Here is a 19,712-nt window from a genome sequence, read left to right on the forward strand (position 1 = left end):
GCCAGAGAATCATTAAAGTTGTAGTTCAGCAACATCTGGGGGGCCGGAGTTTGAGGACCCCTGGTCTAAAGCATGCACTTGTACTCTCGCTGCTCAATTCTCTGCCATTTAGGAGTTAATTCACTTTCTTCATGCAGCCCTAGGCACACCTCCTTGCATGTGACTTGCACAGCCTCCTTAAACACTTCCTGCAAAGAGTCATCTAATGTTTACACTTCCTTTATTGCAACTTCTGTTTAATTTAGAACATCTTATTTCCTGCTTTGTTAATAGCTTGCTAGACCCTACATGAGCCTCCGCTATGCAAGTAAAGCTTAATTTACACAGCAGGAGATAAAAACATCTAAAGTAAGTTACATCTGATTGAAAATGAATAAAAAAAATGTAATGCAGGCTGTTTCAATCACAGTCAGGGGAGTTGTCTCTCGGACTGCATAAACAGAAACAAACATGATTTAACTGTCAACCGGCAGGTAATTGAGCAGTGAGACTGCAGGTGGCGTGATCTGTATACAAAAATTGATTTGTTAAGCTAATGTTTTTTCGGTGACTAGTGTCCCTTTAAGCTCTGCCCACTGTAAAAGAATTGGCAAAATACACTTTCCCGATAAAAAAAAATATAATCCTGTTTCTTTTTATGTACTATCAAAAAACTAAGGATAAAAAAACTAAAAATATAAATACAATAAATAAAATGATAAAAGTAAAAACAAAACCTACACAGTGACAGAGCTGTTCTAAGCTCTGTCCATTACCAAAGAATTGTTAAAGGTCATCCTCCCCATATGTAAAAGTAGTTTCTAGTTTTTCTTATGTATAACTACAAAAGGGTGAATATCTAAAATATTAAAGCAAGAGGAAATAGAAGGAGAAAAAGCAATAATGTAAAATCGAAACCTGCAAAGTGACATTGATACTTTAGATCACATTGGAAAAAAGAGCCATAAAGTCATATAATATCATGAAATCATATAAATATCATGCAGTATCTGGATGGCTCCCTTTTATTATTATATCCATGTTGCAGGAGTTGAAGGATCCTCACTGCAGGGATGAAATGGCAGCAGCACGTGGAGCTCTGAAGAAGAATGCCACCATGTTGTACACCGCCTCGCAAGCCTACCTCCGCCACCCCGACGTGGCCGCTACCCGGGCTAACAGAGACTATGTATTCAAACAAGTACAAGAGGCCATCGCTGGCATCTCTAATGCTGCTCAAGCAACCTCACCCACTGATGAGAAACAGGGGCACACTGGCATAGGCGAGCTGGCCGCTGCACTCAACGAATTTGACGTAAGTGCATTTCATGTTAAGTAGATAATAATATCAAATCCTCATGGTGTTTTTACAGTTTGCAAGTGGATTACAAGCGGAAGACCTCTAGCTGTAGCAGAACTACAATTCTTGTAAAGGTTTCTTAAGACTGACAAAGCATTAGCAAAACTAATTGTAGTTTTAAATCTGCTGACATTTGTTTGCCACCATGTTGAATGCTAATTAAGTAATTGTATTAATTGCAATTTGAAGGACCTGCCTGACAGCCCAGGCAGAAAGTCCAGAGAATTTTAATTACAAGCCCTATACTATACAAAACTCCAGAAAACCAGTACATGGGGGGTACATAGTGTTATACTCGGGAGACTTTTCTGAACCCAAATGTGAGTGTTTCAAAAGAGTAAAATATATCACGATGATATCAACAGTGAAAGTGCAGTTTGTGTGAAGAATGCAAAAAACTAATATGAATGCTAAATTTGGCCAGGGTTTGTGACTAAGTTGCTATTAAAATAGACTGCACAAGCCCCATTTAAAAAACATGCTGATGGGATTGGGAGGAGGGAAGGCTACCATCAGTGAGGGAGGGGGAAGGAGAGAGGGAAAGAGTGAGGGGAGACAAGAACTCTGCCTGCAATGGAGAAGCTGTTATGTCTGTCAGTAGTGTGCAGTGCGCAGTAATGACAGATGTATTTTATGCACAGAATTGACATTAGGCAGTCTGGAACTGAGTTCTGGGATGCCAATGTCATGTGTGCTGGGTGTGCAACTTGCTGTTGGCACACAAGTGCCAATTATTCTGGATGTGTGATGGTACAAGCTGAAATACTGCACATCCAGACTCCTACCACAATGATCACTTCAAAAAGCAGAAATGGTCATTGTGGTGGGATAAACCCAATAAGTCATTATTATGATTACTCTTAAGTTATTATTATCCTTAAGGCTAGCAAACCAAGAAGAAACAGACCTACATCACATCTGCTACATATATGGTATATGATGTGACCGATGGATTCTTTTTTTTTTTTTTGTAGCAACTGATGAATGACCTCCATAATTTCTATGTTTGGAACAATGAGAATGTAATTTAATTTGTGCAAATTCCATAGAATTTCCTTTTTTCATTTATGAGTTTAAACAACCTCCTGGTATCTGTTATTTGCATAACCTGCCAAAAATAGAACCGCTTTTGCAGTCATAGCTGTACCTCCGCAGACACTGTCACAGGTGTTGTGTGGGAGCTGATATTTTTTCTCCAAATAGTTTATTTTTATAAGTAATAAGAATTAAGAAGTTATTGATAAAGTGCCAGTGCAATATATATCCAGCTGGTCAGTACCTCCCTCTGTTATGTAAGTTGTTTTCAATGTACATATTTCATAAAATACATGATGGATTTAATTCTGGGAATTTATATTTATTTTTCACAAACCTGAATCAGCTTTGAATTAATTTGTTTCAGAAGATTTTTGCTTCTGACATTTGAAGCAAGGTTAAAGGGCTTCTCCATACATATTAGTTTTCTTGGCACTGCAGGACCCTGTAATGCCCCTCTCCCTCCCACCCCCCCCCCCCCATCCCAAATTGCTGAAGGGATTAAAACCCCTTCAGTGACTTACCTGAGTCCAGCGCCGATGTCCCTCGGCACTGGGTCAGGCTCTGCCTACTCTCCTTCCACGCCGATGTCAGCCGACAGGGGCATGCGTGGCAATGGCCGCGTACACGCATTAGACCTTCCCTTAGGAAAGCATTATTCAATGCTTTCCTATGGGGATTTCGGGGACGCTGGAGGTCCTCACATAGCGTGAGGACGTCCAGCGTCGTATAACACACTTTTCGTTTTCTAAGAACATGGAAGTCCCTCTAGTGGCTGTCTGATAGACAGCCACTAGAGGAGGACTTAACCCTGCATGGTAATTATTGCAGTTTATGAAAACTGCAATAATTACACTTGCAGGGTTAAGGGTAGTGGGAGCTAGCACCCAGACCACTCCAATAGCAGAAGTGGTTTGGGTGCCTGGAGTTTCCCTTTAAAGGGAGACAGCTAATTGTGTGCACCCCTGCTGTTGCTGTGGACTACTATTCCCATTACGCCAGATGCTACATATATATTGTGGTATATTTTGATTTTCTAATTATGTATGAGGATTGAGAGGAATCCTTTGGGTATACCATACCACTTAGAAGGGGGTAATTACCTTTTTATTGATTTTACATTTCTGCACCTGGGTGGTCTATACACTTGTTTGTTTACACCCAGACCACTTCACATCATTGAAGAGGTCTGGGTGCATATTTACAGGTCCCTTAACCCAGTGTTAATTTTTTTTCGACAATTTTAGTAAAATTTTAGACTAATAAAATGTTTGAGATTTAGTCGACTAAAACTAAAACAATTCAGATGACTAAAATATGACTTAAACTAAAATGGCTTTTTAGTCAAAAGACAAAAGCCTAAAGACTAAAACAAAATTCAATTTGCTGCTAAAATTAACACTGCACAGAGGATCTTAGGAAGGGGCAAACGAGACAGACCAGGGCTTGGGAGAGAGGCACATAGAGGGGCTGGTTGGACACAAAGAGACACAGAAGTGCTGAGGAAGGGCAAAATAGACAGACCAGGGCTTGGGAGAGAGGCACATAGAGGGGCTGGTAGGACACAAAACAAGACAGAGGGGCTGGGGAAGAGCAAAAGAGACATACCAGGGCTTGTGAGAGAGGCACCAAGAGGGGCTGGTAGGACACAATGAAACATAGAGGGGCTGTGGAAGGGCAAAAGATACAGATAGAGGCTTTAACTTAACCCATTAGATTTTAATCATGTGGACTGAAATCTAGTGGAGATTTGTCAACTAAAACTAAAGCAATTCAGATTAAAATACGACTTAAACTAAAATGGCTTTTTAATCAAAATACTATGACTAAAACTAAATTGAAATATGTCGCCAATATTAACACTGCCTTAACCCTGCAATTGTAATGATAGCAGTTTTTGATAAGCTTAACTCCACCTCTAGTGGCTGTCTACAGACAGTCCTTTAATTTTGACATGCGTTTTTCATGTTACAAGTCCTTAACCGTCAGTGCAATGCATTGGATAGTAAGCCGTTATTACTGATTTGTTGGGCAGATGCCTTCATTGAGTTCTTAAACCCTCTGTTTCTGTGCGTCAAACTTGTCTGGTTACAAATACATGTCTGTTAGTCCACACATTGTACAGCGCTACAGAACTTGTTGGCGCTTTATAAATAATAAAAAGAAGAAGAAGATTTTTTTATTTTATTTTACTTCTCCTTCTATATAACCCATCTATCAAACACTTGTAATGAGTCAAGTCATGTTGAGACAGAAACATTGTAATTGTAGATCTCCACAGTTGTGTGTAGATGCGTATGGAATGCTAAATGCAACAACTGTATATTTAAGGGGTCTACTAAGTCTTGACATTACCTGCAATACTTGCATATGCAAAATAATACCCAGGTTGACATCTATTTTAATAAAAACCCCTTGATTCTGATGGTTTCCCTTTACTGAGAAAACGTGCTAATTCCACAAGGTCCACTAGAAAACAAACGTATTCATTCCGTAAGCATAAATAGTGAATGAAACTGGCAACTTAATATAGAATGCATGACATTGGCTTCAATGTTTAATCAAAGGTCTCCACCTTGTGGCCAATAACTATATTGCATAATATACATTTTAGACCAGTTACCTCTCTCTATATAGATAGGTATGCACATAACTGTTAATATAAATTGCAGAGGATCTTTTCACCCAGGAAGACACATCCCTATATTTGGCAAGCCATTCGTTGCACTACATTTATAGTAAAATTTGTAATATTGTAATTTTATTACCTTTTCATTTTAATTGCACTAAACAAAATTATAAACGCAACACTTTTGTTTATGCCTCCATTTTTCATGAGCTGAACTCAAAGATCTAAGACTTTTTCTATGTACACAAAAGGCCTATTTCTCTCGAATATTGTTCACAAATCTGTCTAAATCTGTTAGTGAGCACTTCTCCTTTGCCGAGATAATCCATCCACCTCACAGGTGTGGCATATCAAGATGCTGATTAGACAGCATGATTATTGCACAGGTGTGCCTTAGGCTGGCCACCATAAAAGGCCACTCTAAAATGTGCTGTTTTATCACACAGCACAATGTCACAGATGTTGCAAGTTTTGAGGGAGAGTGCAATTGGCATTCTGACTGCAGGAATGTCCACCAGAGCGATTGCCCGTGAATTGAATGTTCCTTTCTCTACCATAAGCCGTCCTCTGAATTGTTTTAATTTGTTCAGTGTAGATTATTGAATCAACTGGAAAAACAAACAAAAAAAAAATCGAACAATTTTCTGTAAGCTATTTGTAATTTCATGTAATTCCACAAAATATCACACATTTAGGCTTCCTGTCCCCATATCCTGTTATCTTAGTATTTGGTCCCAGATGTAGCCTATCCAGCATGCCAAAAACATATAACAACCATCCTAAATAAGTCTTTCTTTGGGATGTACACTGGTATATCTCTTTTTACAAGCTCTGAAGGTTTGGTGTGCATGAATGCCATACAGACCTTATAAACTATTTTGATCTTGCTCAAAACGTTTTAATGCATAAGTGTCTCTTGTTAAGTTGTTTTCTGAGTTGCCCTAGCAACTTACCATACCTCCAAGTTGATTTGAAATGATTTATTATTATTTTTGGTTTTATAAATTGTTTGTGTTTAGGTCTCTTTATTCTTACAAGACAGAAAATAAGAAGAAAATAAGAAATTGGACTGCACTTCTTTTAACATAAGAAACTAATGTCTTGGGTCAGGGATGAGTAACCTTCGACACTCCAGATGTTGAGTACTACATCTCCCCTGATATTTTGCCAGCATTATGGTTTTAAGAGCATCATGCGAGATGTAGTCCACAACATCTGAAGTGCAGAAAGTTGCCTACTGCTCTATTCAGGGCTGCCATCAGGGGGTGACAACCATAACGGTTGTCACGGGCCCGGCGGCCCTGTGGTCAGCGCTGCGGCCCGGTCAGCGCTGCGGCCGTGGTATAGCGCGACCGGGCCCCTTTAAAAAAAAAAAATGCCGCCGCAGCGCAAGTGCTGCTGGGAGGAAGTGGTCACTTGAAGACATGAAGAGGGAGAGCCAGCTGACTGCCAGTCCCATCAGCCCCAGCCAGCCACCCTCCTGCAAAGACAATGTAAGAAACAGGAGGGTGGCTGGAAAATGAGCTGTGTGTATGTATGTATGTATGTATGTGTGTATGTATGTATGTAAGTCTGTGTGTATGTATGTATGTATGTGTGTATGTCTGTCTGTGTGTATGTCTGTCTGTGTTTATGTCTGTATGTCTGTCTGTCTGTATGTCTGTCTGTGTGTATGTCTGTCTGTGTGTATGTCTGTCTGTGTGTATGTCTGTCTGTGTGTATGTCTGTCTGTGTGTATGTATGTCTGTCTGTGTGTATGGTTGTCTGTATGTATGTATGTGTGTATGCATGTCTGTCTGTGTGTATGTCTGTCTGTCTGTCTGTGTGTATGTCTGTCTGTGTGTATGTCTGTCTGTGTGTATGTCTGTCTGTTGGTGTGTATGTATGTCTCTCTGTGTGTCTGTCTGTGTATGTATGTCTGTCTGTGTGTATGTCTGTCTGTATGTATATATGTGTGTGTGTATGTATATATGTGTGTGTATGTATATCTGTCTGTGTGTATGTATATCTGTCTGTGTATGTATATCTGTCTGTGTGTATGTATATCTGTCTGTGTATGTATGTATGTCTGTGTGTATGTATGTCTGTGTGTCTGTGTGTATGTCTGTGTGTATGTCTGTCTGTCTGTATGTATATCTGTATGTATGTCTGTCTGTCTGTCTGTGTGTATGTCTGTCTGTCTGTGTGTATGTCTGTCTGTCTGTGTGTATGTCTGTGTGTGTGTGTGTGTGTGTCTGTGTGTGTGTGTGTGTGTGTTTGTCTGTCTGTATGTCTGTGTGTATGTATATCTGTGTGTGTGTGTGTTTGTCTGTATGTATGTCTGTCTGTGTGTATGTCTGCATGTCATTATGTGTGTATGAATGTCAGTTTATGTATGTCTGCATGTCATTATGAATGTGTGTATGTATGTCATTATGAATGTGTGTATGTATGTCTGTATGCATGTATGTCTATCTGTATGCATGTCATTATGTGTGTATGAATGTCAGTGTATGTATGTCTGCATGTCATTATGAATGTGTGTATGTATGGATATCAGTGTCTGTATGAATGTATGTATGCCAGTATGAATGTATGTATGTAACTATGTATGTCTGTATGTATATCTGTATGCATGTCTGTATGCATGTATGTCTATCTGTATGCATGTCATTATGTGTGTATGAATGTCAGTGTATGTATGTCTACATGTCATTATGAATGTGTGTATGTCTGTTTGTTTGTATGAATGTATGTATGCCAGTATGAATGTATGTCTACATGTCATTATGAATGTGTGTATGTATGGATGTCAGTGTCTGTATGAATGTATGTATGTATGCATGTATGTCTATCTGTATGCATGTCATTATGTGTGTATGAATGTCAGTGTATATATGTCTGCATGTCAGTATGAATGTGTGTATGTCAGTATGAATGTCTGTATGTCCTTATGCATGTGTGTCTGTATGTATGTTAGTATGTGTCTGTCACTATGTATGCCTGTGTGTCTGTATATGTGTGTATGTCTCAGTATGTGTGTGTCAGTATGTATGCCTATATGCGTATCAGTATGTGTGTCTGTTAGTATGTATCAGTGTGTGTGTGTATCTGTGTCCTTTTGTATCAGTGAATGTGTTTGGAGGTGGTCTCTGTGGGCGGTTTTGGAGGCGGGCCCCCAGGGGCCCAGACCCTGAGCTCAGTTAGGGGCCCCAAAACTGCTGGTGGCGGCCCTGGCTCTATTAGGTGAATCATTAGGACATAATTTATAGAATTTAGAGATTCACTTGTTAAAGGAACACTCCAATCACCATAACCATTACAGCATGCTTCTTATCTGGGTTCCCCAGGTGCTGCAACCTGCTTCTCCATGGCAGTGCAGAGCTTAGCTCATTGGCTTAGAGTAATGAGCTGACACTATTAACCAATAAGCTGGCTCTACACTGCAGGACTTGTAGCACAAGCTTCCGACTTGCACCAGGGAGGCAGAGATCAGTAAACTGAGTGTGAGATATCCGGTATCACACTGTAGTGGTTAGGGTGCTTGGTGTGTTCCTTTAATCGAGGATGGTAATCAAATATTGTAAAGAATCCCTTGCACTCCGACTGAGTATATCCGCTGTAGTTCTCCCAACTCCCAAGTGAAGCAGGGATTATATTTTTCGTATACCCAAACATCAGCCTAGACTTGATGAAGGGTACAAGAAGACTGGTTTTATTATGGCCAGATGGCTCACTTATATACACAACAGGGAAACAGTCAAACACGCCCAAAACACTCCAACATCACCATGAATTTCTGTGTCAGCACGACTAGGCATAAAAACAGAAACTATTAAAAATACATACAAATACATATAACACATATAGGAACCCCCACAAATATTATATACCTGGATAGCCTGGATCTGAGCGCCCAAGTTGTCCAAATAGAACTCAGATCCCATGAATACAGCCGAATCATCACCGTGGTAAAGTATTGACCAACCGCACATGAGGCCTCTGCCCAAATCAATTCCAGAGTTTCAGGCATAGTGATCATTCAATTTTGGGAGTTCCAAAATGCACAAAAAGACGAACTGTTCCCCTGGCTCATAGGTAGCATTTGGTCACCTTGTTCGTGCAAACAAACCTACCAAACAGTGCTCTCCTAGCTTGTCGGGGAAAGAAGCAGACGTTCATATACTTTCACCGGTATTCATGTGGTCGAGTGTCCAACTTTTAGTTCCAGACATTCGACGACCTGGTCCCGCTGCTTGCGTTTGTGCGACAAGATGGCCGTCGTTTTCTCCAGCATGTGGCATTCAGTTATACAAACAGCGGCCACACAGGGAGGGCACTTAATTCTGTGGTTTCTTTAATGTTTAATGAGCCTGGGGTGGTCGGTGTTCAGGAGATGGTAGCTGCCAAACAGGGAAAACATGAATGGGGTTCGGGAACATAGTACTGAACTTAGGAGGAGGAAATCTTGGACACAGGCAGAATAGTGGGTTTTGTAACAAATATATATATTCTTATTTATGTCAGAGAAAATGGAAACTGCAATGTTCTTTACTCGTGTTATCAAATACAGTCATAAAGAATATATTTATTTACAAGTGTTCCTGTTTTATAGCTCAATTTAGGTCTGTAAGCACTTTTTATGTAATGTGCATTTTAAATTCTGTGCAGTTTTACGGATATTGTTTGACATTTAAGTTTGTAAGTAAATTACTCACTTAATGTAATTGTGTGTTATAATTGTTGTCTGGCACATAGCACAGGCCTTAACTATAAGCAATAACTTGATCTATACTGTTTTTGCATGCTTTTTGCTCTCTGCGTTTTATGTTTCCTTTTCATCTTTTCCTTAAGAAGTGCGATAAATATATTTTTGACAGATCAGGGGTAGCATTTCTCATGATATTTTGTCGTATGGAAAATATGTCTCGAAATGTCTATGTGAAAAGCAAGTAGACTTGTGCATTCAGTGCACTGGGATTTATCCGCATTTTGGGTGATCGCAGGTCATTCAAATTCTGTAACATGGAGTGCCATGTAGATATATCCCAAACAAATGGACTGGATTATGGACAAGCAAGTTAATTTGTTTTGTGATTTGGAATTCCGTCAGTGATCGGGAAAAAATGATTGATGGTTAGGGGACAGTCACAAAATGTTGATTTTATTCACAGACCAATTGAGACGTGACAATAGAGAGGAAAAAAGAAGCAGTAAAACAAATATGTATTTATATATTTAAAAATTATATAATTATAATATACATTTAAAAAAAAAAAATATGGCTTCTCCTTTTTCCCTTCTTGGTTACTTCTTCTCACTGTACTTAAAAAAAATATATATATATATATAATTTTATATATAGATTTTGTGTATATTTTGCAGTAAACGGATTAAGCCATTTTTGTACACTTTTTTTTGATTGTCCGTCACATATTTCTGAATCATTCATGTGGATGAAAATTGTCCAAGCTGAATCTGTTCATGGACGAATTTTGGATTATTTAAACTTTTTGTTTATCTGATTAGGCCAAGTGAATGTCTAAATCTTGACTTTTGCCACAAATTGGATATTTCTGACATGATCTAAATTTCCCTGCACACTTGTGTTTTGTCAACCCTAGTTATGGATAAAGAACGATGGTTTCTTGGTCACTTTAAGAACATTTCCCCAAAACTGATCATTAGGTTTCACCCTCATATCTAAAACATTTTCCCAGGAGCACCTGTTCAAAGTCAAGATCTTATGATTGGACCAAGCTATATTTTATATAGGACAGGGAACAGTGAAAGCTTGCATGGTTGGTAAACAAGCAAATTATTCTTGCAAACATAAGCTTCTGCAGTGATACTTAGAGAAGACACCATGAGTCCAAGTTTGTGTATCCCCATTGGAACGTATTTGGGAAATGTCAAGTTTCTGGTTTGCCTCAAGGACTTTGTTCGGAACCTCTGTCCTACTGTAATGTATGCACAAAGCAACATTTTGTGCCTTTATCAAATTGGCTTTATGAGGCTTCTTATCCCATTAAATTATATAGCTCTCTATAGTTTGTAACATTGTTAGCAAATGTAAGATAAAATTCACAGTATTTTTGTGAGCTTTTATGGAAGCTACTCTTATCTTCTTGATTAAAAAGTAATTGGTAGTTTGATCATTTAGTTGGTTGTTAATTGTTTTATATCGTTGTCCTCTCTGGATTTTATCATGGGAGCATTCAAGCAACTGCATCAGTTAAGTGCTTTGCTCAGCTAGGAGACATCTTGCTTGTTATTTAACATCGTAAAAATAAAAGAATACTTGAGCTTTTTATAGGCTCGATTTATTGAATGTCAAAATTTTAGAATTTATCTTGCAGCACTTTAAAAATTGTCTTTGTTATCTACTCTCCAAAACACATTATTTATTGGTGAGTGTCCAAGTAAGGCACAGGTGGTACCTTAGTGGAATCATATATTATTCAGGAATCCCATATCACATAATGCACACATACCATATATTTTTAGATGTTTATATTACTATGTTCTTGTGCTGTTAGAAAAAAAAAAAAAAAAGGTAACAAAAATGATTATCACCGAATAAGCACGTCTCATTGGGTATAATCTGGTGTCCGCAATAAACAATGTAAAGAATTTACATATACATATCAAACCTCGAATTTCTATACAAGATGTTCTAAAAAACTTGTGTCTTTCTAGACTCCCATAAACCAGCAGTAACACAGAAGAATGGTCCTTCCTCTACCCTCATAACACCCCATGACTATGCCAACTACTATTAGCTAGCTGACACAGAAGCCAACTACTATCTGACAGTGCTACCAAAATCACCTCCATATAACTAGCAAAAATACTTCACCTACTCCCCACCCAATATACTCTGGTTGTGGGTTTGCCAACTAATTAACCATTAATCGACCATACCCTCAGAGTTTGAGGGAGAGGGGTGTAAGGAGACCTAATAAGGAGGTGACAGATTTCTCCTAACACTGTTCTTTTGGCTGATGAGAGGATGTTTTATAAATAAACCATTGTGAAGTCTGTGGCTACTCATATGTTAACTCTATTGGATGGTAATCATTAATAGGCAATGGTCTCTCACTACCCACCCATGGCCAGTGAGTGTGGGAGGTTATGGATAAAGCGGTAGGCACCTTAGTTGTGAGTTGGAGGTATGAGTATAGTATAGAGAACATTCCTGTAACCCTCTCCTGTGATCCTTGCCTATGCTCAGTGGGGGCATGGTTAATAATTATTTTCGGAAGTTTAACTTGAAAATGCCCGGTAATATCATGTTGCTACCTGTGCTGTAAAACTATTCCCTTGCTATCCTAATCCTACTGCCTCTTAATTGTTTTTGTTTGTTTGTTTGTTTGTTTTCCGAGTCCGACCCTGCCGATAACTGATCAGGCCAGGGATAGAAACCAATGTACAAAAATACATAGAGCTCGGGTGAATTAAAATTTAATATTTATTGTATTATATCCAAAGAAAAAATAAACCCCAAAGGCGGCAAATTGTGCTATAGGCGCACAGATATAGGTGTACACATCATGTCCCTGGGGTCTCACTGCTCAATTCTCTGCCATTTAGGAGTTAAATAACTTTTGTTTCTGTCTAGCCACACCTCTACTGCCTGTGGCTCACAAACCTTACATGAAAAAATGGTTTTATTTTCAATCAGCACAGTGTGTTTACGTTAGACAATTTAAATCTCCTACTCAGTTTACCCCTTAAGGACAGAGCCATAACGAAACCTAGAATTTGAGCTACATGTCTGTTCAACCATAATTTACCTCTTTCATATTAAGTGTTCCAACACTTAGTATATATCAAATTGTTCAGGAGAAACGGGGCTTTCATTTCACATTAGATATTTATATATTGAACATAGTTTAATATAAATAAAATCTAAATGTGTGAGAAATTAAGAAATATTGTTTTCCATGTTCTTTGTGGAATTTTAACTGTAAATGTAATCTGTCTGTTAGCATTTACTTTAACAAAACACACACAGTTGTTAGCTGTGATGTCCCAAGAATACAAGGATGCCTCCCACATACACGTTGAATAGTGTTCTGGAAACTTATAGGGTCAAATATAGTGCTTTTTCATTTCAGTTTTTACACATTAAAATTTGCCAGATTGGCTTGCTGGGCCTAGGTTGCCTTTGAGACTGTGTGGCAACCCAGGATTGAAAATTACCACTGTTATAGCACACTATTTGTAAAAGAAGTCAACACAGGGTATTCGAAATAGGGTAAGTCCAGTGTATTTGTAGTAGTCACAAACCCTGGCCATTGTTATTGTTAAAGGGACACTCCAGGCACCCAGACCACTTCTGCCCTACTAGACAGCTACTAGAGGGCACTTCCTGGTTTCTAGCACAGGAAACCTGTGCTAGAGCATCGCTGGACGTCCTCACGCTATGTGAGGACCTCCAGCGTCGGTCATTTCCCCATAGGAAAGCATTGAAATGCATTTTCAATGCTTTCCTATGGGGAGCGCTAATTCGCATTTCCGTGCATGTGCATTAGGTCTCCCCGGCCGGTGGGCGGGATCACTCTCGCCCACCGGCTGACGCAATGCAAAGGAGGAGTGGCAGCGGAGGAGGAAGCCGCGACCTGGGACATCGTCGCTGCCTCAGGTAAGTTTTTGAAGGGGTTTTCACCCCTTCAGCAACTGGGGATTGGGCGGTGGGAGGGAGAGGGGACCTGCAGTGCCAGGAAAACGGATTGTTTTCCTGGCACTGGAGTTTCCCTTTAATATTTTTTTTTTCCTTACAAAAACTGCACTTTCACTGATGGTATCATCACACTATACGTTTTACTTCTGCGACACACTCATATTTGTGTTTAGTGATTTCTCACAAATACAACAGCACCCCCATGTCCAGGTTGTATGGGGTTTTGGACAGTTACAGGCTCAAATATAGGGCTTTCCCCTTTTTAGTTTTTCACATTGCAATTCTCCAGATTGGTTTGCTGGGCCTATGTTGCCTTTTAGATTGTATGGCAGCCTAGGAATGAGAATAAGTGTATTTTGATGTGTCTGTGTATGTATATATATATATATATATATATATATATATATATATATATATATATATCAAATAAATGACATTTGCTGCAGTGGGATTGCCTCGCTGGTTACTGATTGTGATCACCGTGGAGGGTAAGGCATGCTAAACACCCTACGACATCAAAGCCTTCTTTTTACAGGATAGCCCAGCAAGCTCATTGGCATTAAGAGGTTAATTTGACTTTAGGCACCCACAGGCTCTAGCAGCCCATTTACAGAGCAGGAGATAAGACTTTCTAAATCAAGCAGATTGTGCAATACACCAGAATCACTACATGGGTATTTAGGCAGGGCGATATTGTAGCAGTGAAGTTCACTAACTGCGGGGGGCGGGGCAAGACGTGTGCACAGCGAGTTCCGACACAAACGGGCTCAAACTTGACTTATTTTTACCAAGATATCGACTAAAACTGTCCAGCTCTCTGATAATACACCGCTGGATCGAGTGGGGGCTTGTGGATACCCGTTTTGTGCAATCCGGCTGAGAAACCCACGCTCCACAGATGCGGCCTAGCAAGGAAAGCGGCCTAGTGGCTGGGAGAGGCGTCCGATCTCCCGCCCTGGGGACCGCTACAAGCAACAGCTCCCCTGGAGTCCCGCATCCCCCCCCTTTGGACCGGTGGGGGTCATCCCGGTCCCCACTGGGGAATCCCTCTAACATGCCTCAAGAGGCTGATTTACCGGAGCGGAGATCGCAGTTCGGGACAAAAATGGCCGCCGAACCACAACTCATGCAGTATCAAGCATGCCCCACAATCCAGACCTGGAGAGTGCACTTCGAAGCCCGATTCGACCAGATATGCCGTGAATTCTGGCAGCGCATGGAGCACAAAGCCACCCACCCTGCTATAACTACCACGAAGGGGAAGGAGGCAGCAGTGGCAACTTACAGATCCAGCGCCCACACGAAGCTGCATCCATCCTGCAGACGGGCCCGCCGCAGGACTCTCCCGATGCCTCACAGCACAGCCGCACGCCAACATGGACCACCCACCCCACGACCTCGCTGCAGCCTCTCAGCACGGCACTCGGGTGGGAGCAACAAACCTACCCACGACCCACTCCGGTGGAGAACACACGCATGGCAACGCAGACCCAGAGCACAGCCGAGGCCCAAGGGACAATACCCGACAGTACTGGATGACAGTACAGATACCGTGGTCCAAGAACACATGGGCGCCCGGGACCGGAGCGGCCCTAACCTGCGGAGTGGCAGACCCCTGATCTCAGGAGGTGACAGCCAGCCAACTGTAGGCATCGGTTGAACCACCCCTCCTAAATATGCTCCCTGACAGAAATGTCACCCCAGGGTAATGTTGCTGGACTTGGTGGTCTCTACCTTTCACACTCAGCCCTTAGCAGCCACACAATTGACACAACCAGCCTGGGACTGCAACAGATCTCAATGGACATTGTGCTCCCATTTTTCATTTTTTTTTTCATTTTTTCCATTTTAACTGCACTCTATATTCACTACAATAGATGAATAAACCAGTCGTATTAATTTAGCATGATACCCACTGCACACAACCAACTAAAACCATGCATAGCAATTATTCCTGTATGAAAACAACCTATATACACATAATCTGCAAACAAGTACCCAGTGGCTCCCACACTTAAGAGTCAATCGTTGTACAAGCACACACATCCCCTACTAACACACACATATATTTTATAAGCTAACTAAAAGTTGAAATAAGTTGTTACTACTAGTGTTTGACTACCATAAATTAGCATGACCTTTATTACTAAACGAGTAACTATACTTACCTATGTAAGTCCTGTATAACCTAGCAGGTCAGTCTTGTATGAAAACCAGCATGCCTACTTAAATCAATGCAGGTTATCAAACTAACTATAAGCATCTTCTGTTAAAGCTATTATGCTAATCTATTATGTTAACCAATGTCAATGCCACCTTGTCTTGCATAACTCATGTTTAGACACCAAAAAAAAAAAAAAAAAGTTCTCTAACTGCTTTATAAATTCAGAGAATTCCCATTGCATCTTAATAAATATGACAAATATAACTAAATAGAAGTATAATAAATCACTTTTATTAGTTTAAATAAAATGTTCATATGTCAAATGTGACAGAATAAAATGTATTATATTTGATGGAAGCCCAAATTGTATAATTCTTAAAAAAATAAATAAAATAAAAATACCAATAAGAAAAGTACCCCATTTTTGTCCCGTTAATCAACTTCATTTTTCAAGCTATACACATTGAAACACCATCTTTAAGCATAGGAAACTGATTAGTACCCTGCTCAATAACTGCACCTAGACCTTTCTGCAGCATAATATTAAAGCCTTAAAGGTTATGTATTTTGTTTTTTTTTAATGGAAACCTTTTCAGGTAATGGTACACGATTTTTCCCTTAGTACTTACCTATTCCATTTGATGAATGGAGTATACCGACTAATGAGTTTAGAAATTGCTTGATATAGGATATTATTCTGGATAATAACATCAAGACCCCAGGACATACTTTTAAAATGAAGGAAAGCTAAATCTATCCATCCTGGCTTTATAATGTTATATAGTATTAGTGTTTTATTACATTCTCCAGTCACCCTTTTCATTGCATTCTCCCTAAACTGAACTGGCATAAAACTACACTACAAACCAAGGAGTAACTGAAAAAATGCTAAAATATATAAAACATAAACAAGATAATAAGCGCACACACATTAAAATGATTAATTACCTCACATATAGTCTCTTCTTAACTGAGATATATAAATATATTAATCCTATATAAAAACAGAGATAGGACACAACATAGTGTAATCTGTCAGGATAAATCGTGAGTAAGATTTAGAATTCAGAACACTCACAATTTTCTGAGCCCATCAAAGTTGGCTCTGGACTTATGAAGCATATAAATAAATTCCTCTAGCAGTTGGGGTCCCAGAAGATGCTGAATAGCTGGAAGCAGGAACTCCAAAAGAAGTAGATGTGTAAAGAGATGTATTGCATACATAAAATAAGTGTACCACGCGTTTCAACCCTGTACTTGGGTCTTTCTCAGGTGCTAATACAACTTCTATCAGTAAAAACATTCTTTATACACATATACATATTCTAATCAATTAATTTAGTGTTTTTTCTAAACATGTGTTTTTAATTGTTTACAATATGTATATGTATATAAAGAATGTTTTTACTGATAGAAGTTGTATTAACACGTGAGGAAGACCCAAGTACAGGGTTGAACAGGGTTGAAACGCGTTGTGCACTTATTTTATGTATGCAATAAATCCTCTTTACATGTGTGAGGTAATTAATCCTTTTTATGTGTGTGCTCTTATCACCTTGTTTTGGTTTTATACTGTTTTACACTTTTAAGTATATTGAGTGACAAATATACTTGGGTGAATTAGCTGCACCTTATCGTACATTCTTGAGCGCCTCCTATATTCTGTTTGTAAATCTTTTCCTAAATTATAATTGGCCAGGTATCGGAAAATATATTGATTCCGAATAGACTACAATGCCAGCCTATAACTATGTCCTAGACTATTGAGTTCCAACCAATGTTGGCCCAAGACTCCCTTTAATGACGAGAAAGCAGAGAGCACACCTATATTTTTCCTGACATTGATAGGCTATCAATGTCACATTTACTTGCTATCTTATTCAAGATGTTTACAACACACAACTCAATATGAATTGCTGTGCAAATCAATTTCCCTTTGATATTGGTCCTGTTTTATATCATATGTCATCCTATGTCAGTTTAATTCTGTATTTGTCCTATATTTTCTATCATTATCCTATATTTTAGATCATATTCTTTTTTTATTCCTCTGCATATTCTGTCTACATTCCAACACCTTCCAACCTCATTTTGTTTATATTTATCTAGTAAAGGGTACCCGAGTCCCTTAAAGCCATGGTATAAGACAATTAAAACTAAAAGCAAACCACTTACCTACCCTTCTCTTCACATCATTTTCCTATTCCTCTTTCACTCTCATTTGCCCACTGCCCTCGAATAACTCGACCTAGCCCACTCACCTATATTATTGTTACAGCTACACACTCATCACTTATACAACCTTTCCTACTTCATATGACCACTACCTTTTGGTTCTATGCCACTTGCTCATTGTCGTCTTCCACATGTCACTTGCTATCTTACTTCTGTCTTTGTGCCCACTGCCCACTTTCTCTATTTCTGTATCACATCTATTTTCTGCCTTTGTAACTGGAACACTCCCATCTATGTATGTTTCGTAATGATTTCATCCTTGTCACTTTACATTTTCCCTTCTGTTTTAAATGTGTATTCCCCTACCCCTCCCCCCTCCCCCCCCGGTACATATTACAAATCCAACCTCATGGCACTTGCCCACTCCCTTCTTCATTCCCGTGTGGCCATGACACTTGTCAACTTCTTCTCCATGTCAGGTGCCCCCTTATTTGCAATGACACATGTCAACTCCTGGTGTCATTTTCCATTTTTCTTCATGTCATGTAATTTGCACTTTTCACACTATTCTTACATCATTTGTTAAATCACATCCATATTAATTTAATTTCCTCTTTCCCTTTTCAAAAACCTGCTCCCATGCACGTGTACTCTCATACACCTTCAACAGCTCTCTTAGGTTTTTGTTAATCTCTGCTTAATTTGTAAGATGCTAAGGAACAGATCCAGTAGGTCGGTTTAAGGACTATGGGAAATGATTTTGTGTAGAAAGCAAATATCAAATGTCAGTACAGGATAAATTTGTTGACTCGGTTGCATGCATTATGAGACAAGTAATATTGAGGATACTGAACATGCTTGTATTTCTCTTTAAAAAAAGGAGATATGAAGATGGTGAGGTGAAGAGGTGAGTTTACATGGGAGTGAATACCAGATATATGGAGTAACTTGTAAAATGTCTTGCAGTCAGCCATGTTGTGCTCTCCTCCTATTCCCTTAAAATAAATGAGTAGTGTAGATGTTTCCATTGAAGTAAAGAGATGACTGCATTGATGTGTGTATGCTGTGAAAAGTATGGAATAGATAATAAATAGAAACATATATAGTAGTGTCGAGTTTATCTATGATTTTGGGCAGAATATTTGTTCAGGTCCTATAAACCATAGGGAAAAGTTTTTTTTTTGTAAATCTTTCTTTTATTATGGCATATGCGTCATGGGATACAGAATAAAAAAGGGGAGGCAGTATGGGTTAACATAGGTTAAAGATAACGAGAAGGTATGTATTGCACTCCGAGAAAAGATTGCCATATATTTTTGGCGTCATTTAAACAATATAATAATACAAGTATGTTGACTGTAGTGGATCAAATTAGTATAACAAGAATAATGAATGCTTAACAGTGCCAATATATTAGGCAGATTTATCCAAGCAATAACAATCTATGTGAGAACTCCTATGGTAGCAGCCTCTGGACCGTGTTAGCTCTCAGGGTTAAATATACAAATAGACATTTCATGAGTTAGCATAAACATGTAAACCTTTCTGTGGTGCTGTGTCATGAAAGAGAATGTGTCTGACAATAGTTACTTAACCCTTAATGTATTTTTAAGGTTCCAAAAGGCTGTCTAATGTTTGTATGAGAAGCGAGTATACGACTGACGACGCTCTACCGAAGAATCTAAAGTCATGTGTTGTGTCCAGA

At 39.2% G+C, this 19,712-nt stretch overlaps 1 protein-coding gene across 4 annotated transcripts in view; it reads left to right on the plus strand.

The window, feature by feature from the left end:
* Window positions 1–19,712, plus strand: part of CTNNA2 (catenin alpha 2) — a 1,421,691-nt gene that overhangs the window by 329,314 nt on the left and 1,072,665 nt on the right. For all 4 annotated transcript variants that reach the window (XM_063457611.1, XM_063457613.1, XM_063457612.1 and 1 more), the window contains exon 6: window positions 1,028–1,294. In XM_063457611.1, coding sequence (XP_063313681.1) covers window positions 1,028–1,294 — 267 coding nt within the window. The remainder of the gene's footprint in view (window positions 1–1,027; window positions 1,295–19,712) is intronic.

This window comes from Pelobates fuscus, chromosome 6 (genome assembly GCF_036172605.1).
Source record: "Pelobates fuscus isolate aPelFus1 chromosome 6, aPelFus1.pri, whole genome shotgun sequence".
Lineage (NCBI taxonomy): Eukaryota > Metazoa > Chordata > Amphibia > Anura > Pelobatidae > Pelobates > Pelobates fuscus.